At 42.6% G+C, this 4,315-nt stretch overlaps 1 protein-coding gene across 1 annotated transcript in view; it reads right to left on the reverse strand.

Moving 5' to 3' along the window:
• Positions 1-814: 814 nt before the first annotated feature.
• The window catches only part of LOC124260966, a 5,098-nt gene continuing 1,597 nt past the window's right edge, over positions 815-4,315 (reverse strand). Inside the window, exons 3-5 of the mRNA XM_046695285.1 lie at positions 3,543-3,582; positions 1,378-1,540; positions 815-901 (exon numbers count right to left, since the gene is read on the reverse strand). Of these exons, the coding sequence (XP_046551241.1) occupies positions 865-901; positions 1,378-1,540; positions 3,543-3,582 (240 nt within the window). The 3' untranslated portion in view covers positions 815-864. The remainder of the gene's footprint in view (positions 902-1,377; positions 1,541-3,542; positions 3,583-4,315) is intronic.

Here is a 4,315-nt window from a genome sequence, read left to right on the forward strand (position 1 = left end):
GTGACGAGCCGAGGCATACGCTAAGGGACTTTCCGAGGAGTGACCACTCCCCCTTATATAGTCTCCCTGGTTAACTTAATCTTATTGGACATCTCTTTACTATTTGTTACCCTTGGCACTACCTTCAGGTTTATGTGGAACGAGGCATCCCTTAGTATGTGTCTCATATCTTCTGTATTACAGTTTAGGATTGTTTATTTAATACTGATTGCAACTACAGTGACTATTAAAGAATGTTTATAACATAGTGTGTCGGATATTTTAACTATTGCATTACGTGCAAACACTCTGCTGTTTAGTGACTGTTGTAGAATGTACATTGTATGAACACCCACTGGGGTGATGTCTAGATTGAATAGAGTGTGTATCCTAACTAGTACATTGCGTTATGAGCAATATGCTGTTTTGTGCGGTATGAACGCCCACTGGGATGGTGTGTAGAGTATTGAACAATCACATTACGTTGTATACTTTTGAATGTGTAAAATCGTTCAGTGACTGCTGTGTAATAAACTCTTAGTTTATTTACTCAGGTGTTGTGTTGTGTGTGGGTTGGTATGGGCAGACCTCTTGCCAAGCGAGCTGATTCCCCAAAACTCGCGTTTTAATAAACACATGATGACAATCACTGGATTGTCTGGTCTAGACACGATTCGTTTACAAACAACATCCTACAGCTGTAATACAGCTGAAACAAATATATACTCATGATATAGTCACAACTGTACAATCGACTCTGCTTTTAGCAGAGATTTAATTTCTTATGGATGTGGAAAGGGTATTGTCGCTACTATTTTCATGAAAAACGGCATTCTTATGCCAAAAACACGTTTATTTCCTGATTAGTATTTTACATCACTTTTTCTAGACGATGTGGAACTGCTTGACAAGGGACTGGAGTCTGGAACACATAGAGAAAAGTGTAAATATATACAGTCTTAGTATCTTATAACTTGGTGACAATCGACTCTGCTTTTAGCAGAGATTTCTTATGAACGTGGAAATGATTTTGTCGCTTCTGTTTGAGAAAAGCGGTCATATTATGGCCGTGTGACCATGTTGAGTTAAACGACATGACGTTTTATACATAAGCTCCACCACATGAAAATGTCTTTACGTTTTAACGCCACAATCAGAACTTACAGGCTTTTTGAATGGCCACGGAACCTTTACTACGGATTACAAACAAATGTTGAATACTGTAAAGATGTTGGATATAGACTTCGCAATATTTCTGCAATATCGTGGCTGAAATACAAGCAAAATGGTTTCATGCATTGTACCCATGTATGGAAACGAACCCATGTTTTCGGCGTGACGGGCAAACGCTTTAACCACTAGGCTAACCCACTGCCCTAATGATGGGGCTCCACTCACGATCTGCAGATGAGGTCGCAGCCGCTGGAGAGGAGCGCATTGTGCATCAGGATGGCTGTGCACTCCGTCTCACAAGCGGCCTCGGTGCCGTTAGACCCCACGTTGTCAGCAATCTTCTGGACAACGGCCTTCAGCTTTCCCACGTCAAACAATTTGAGGAACTCTGAATATAAACACATAATTATGTGGATGTGAATTTGTCATTAAATTACACTTACATCTTGCCCAAAAGATAAATTGTAAACATGTATTTGCTCAAAAGGGATCAAATGTTATAGATATACAAGGTATTTTAAGACACTCGCGAAAGCGAAATATGTGTCACATTATGACATCCAATGAGAGCGGGTGTTGGTTGATATTATCCAATGAGAGGATGTGTTATATGATACTCACGATCGATGAAGTCACGTCATGAGGTAACGAGGAAGTATGTTTGAAGCCAACCAATGAGAGCGGGTGTTGGTTGACATCATCCAATGAGAGGATCTGTTATATGATACTCACGATCGATGAAGTCACGTCATGAGGCATCCAGGAAGTATGTTTGAAGTCAGCCAATGAGAGCGGGTGTTGGTTGATATAATTCATGAGAGGATGTGATATATGATATTCACGATCGATGAAGTCACGCTATGAAGTAACGAGGAACCATGTTTCAAGCCAACCAATGAGAGCGGGTGTTGGTTGACATCATTCAATGAGAGGATGTGTTGTATGATACTCAAGGTCGATGAAGTCACAGTATGAACCATGGAGGAAGTATGTTTGAAGCCAGCCAATGAGAGCGGGTGTTGGTTGATATTATCCAATGAGAGGATGTGTTATATGATACTCACGGTCGATGAAGTCACACCATGAGGCATCGAGGAAGTATGTTTGAAGCCAGCCAATGAGAGCGGGTGTTGGTTGATATTATCCAGTGAGAGGATGTGTTATATGATACTCACGATCGATGAAGTCACGCCATGAGGTAACGAGGAAGTATGCTTGAAGCCAGCCAATGAGAGCGGGTGTTGGTTGACATCATCCAATGAAAGGATGTGTTATATGATACTCACGGTCGCTGAAGTCACAGTATGAGGTAACGAGGAAGTATGTTTGAAGCCAGCCAATGAGAGCGGGTGTTGGTTGACATCATCCAATGAGAGGATGTGATATATGATATTCACGATCGATGAAGTCACGCCATGAGGTAACGAGGAAGCATGTTTGAAGCCAACCAATGAGAGCGGGTGTTGGTTGACATCATCCAATGAGAGGATGTGTTATACTCACGATCGACGAAGTCACAGTATGAGGCATCGAGGAAGCATGTTTGAAGCCAACCAATGAGAGCGGGTGTTGGTTGACATCATCCAATGAAAGGATGTGTTATATGATACTCACGATCGATGAAGTCACGCCATGAGGTAACGAGGAAGTATGTTTGAAGCCAGCCAATGAGAGCGGGTGTTGGTTGACATCATCCAATGAGAGGATGTGTTATATGATACTCACGATCGATGAAGTCACGCCATGAGGTAACGAGGAAGCATGTTTGAAGCCAGCCAATGAGAGCGGGTGTTGGTTGATATTATCCAATGAGAGGATGTGATATATGATACTCACGGTCGATGAAGTCACACCATGAGGCATCGAGGAAGTATGTTTGAAGCCAGCCAATGAGAGCGGGTGTTGGTTGATATTATCAAATGAGAGGATGTGTTATATGATACTCACGATCGATGAAGTCACTCCATGAGGTAACGAGGAAGTATGTTTGAAGCCAACCAATGAGAGCGGGTGTTGGTTGATATAATTCATGAGAGGATGTGATATATGATACTCACGATCGATGAAGTCACGTCATGAGGTAACGAGGAAGCATGTTTGAAGCGAACCAATGAGTGCGGGTGTTGGTTGAAATCATCCAATGAGAGGATGTGTTATATGATACTCACGATCGATGAAGTCACGCCATGAGGTAACGAGGAAGCATGTTTGAAGCCAACCAATGAGAGCGGGTGTTGGTTGACATCATCCAATGAGAGGATGTGTTATATGATACTCACGATCGATGAAGTCACGCCATGAGGTAACGAGGAAGCATGTTTGAAGCCAACCAATGAGAGCGGGTGTTGGTTGACATCATCCAATGAGAGGATGTGTTGTATGATACTCACGGTCGATGAAGTCACAGTATGAGGTAACGAGCAACCATGTCTGAAGCCAACCAATGAGAGCGGGTGTTGGTTGACATCATCCAATGAGAGGATGTGTTATATGATACTCACGATCGATGAAGTCACTCCATGAGGCATCGAGGAAGTATGTTTGAAGCCAGCCAATGAGAGCGGGTGTTGGTTGATATAATTCAATGAGAGGATGTGATATATGATATTCACGATCGATGAAGTCACGCCATGAGGTAACGAGGAAGCATGTTTGAAGCCAACCAATGAGAGCGGGTGTTGGTTGAAATCATCCAATGAGAGGATGTGTTATATGATACTCACGATCGATGAAGTCACAGTATGAGGTAACGAGGAAGCATGTTTGAAGCCAGCCAATGAGAGCGGGTGTTGGTTGACATCATCCAATGAGAGGATGTGTTGTATGATACTCACGATCGATGAAGTCACTCCATGAGGTAACGAGGAAGTATGTTTGAAGCCAACCAATGAAAGCGGGTGTTGGTTGATATAATTCATGAGAGGATGTGATATATGATATTCACGATCGATGAAGTCACTTCATGAGGTAACGAGGAAGTATGTTTGAAGCCAACCAATGAGTGCGGGTGTTGGTTGAAATCATCCAATGAGAGGATGTGTTATATGATACTCACGATCGATGAAGTCACGCCATGAGGTAACGAGGAAGCATGTTTGAAGCCAACCAATGAGAGCGGGTGTTGGTTTACATCATCCAATGAGAGGATGTGTTGTATGATACT

Source organism: Haliotis rubra, unplaced genomic scaffold (assembly GCF_003918875.1).
Source record: "Haliotis rubra isolate DU_JTF1 unplaced genomic scaffold, ASM391887v1 Scf782, whole genome shotgun sequence".
Classification (NCBI taxonomy): Eukaryota; Metazoa; Mollusca; class Gastropoda; order Lepetellida; family Haliotidae; genus Haliotis; species Haliotis rubra.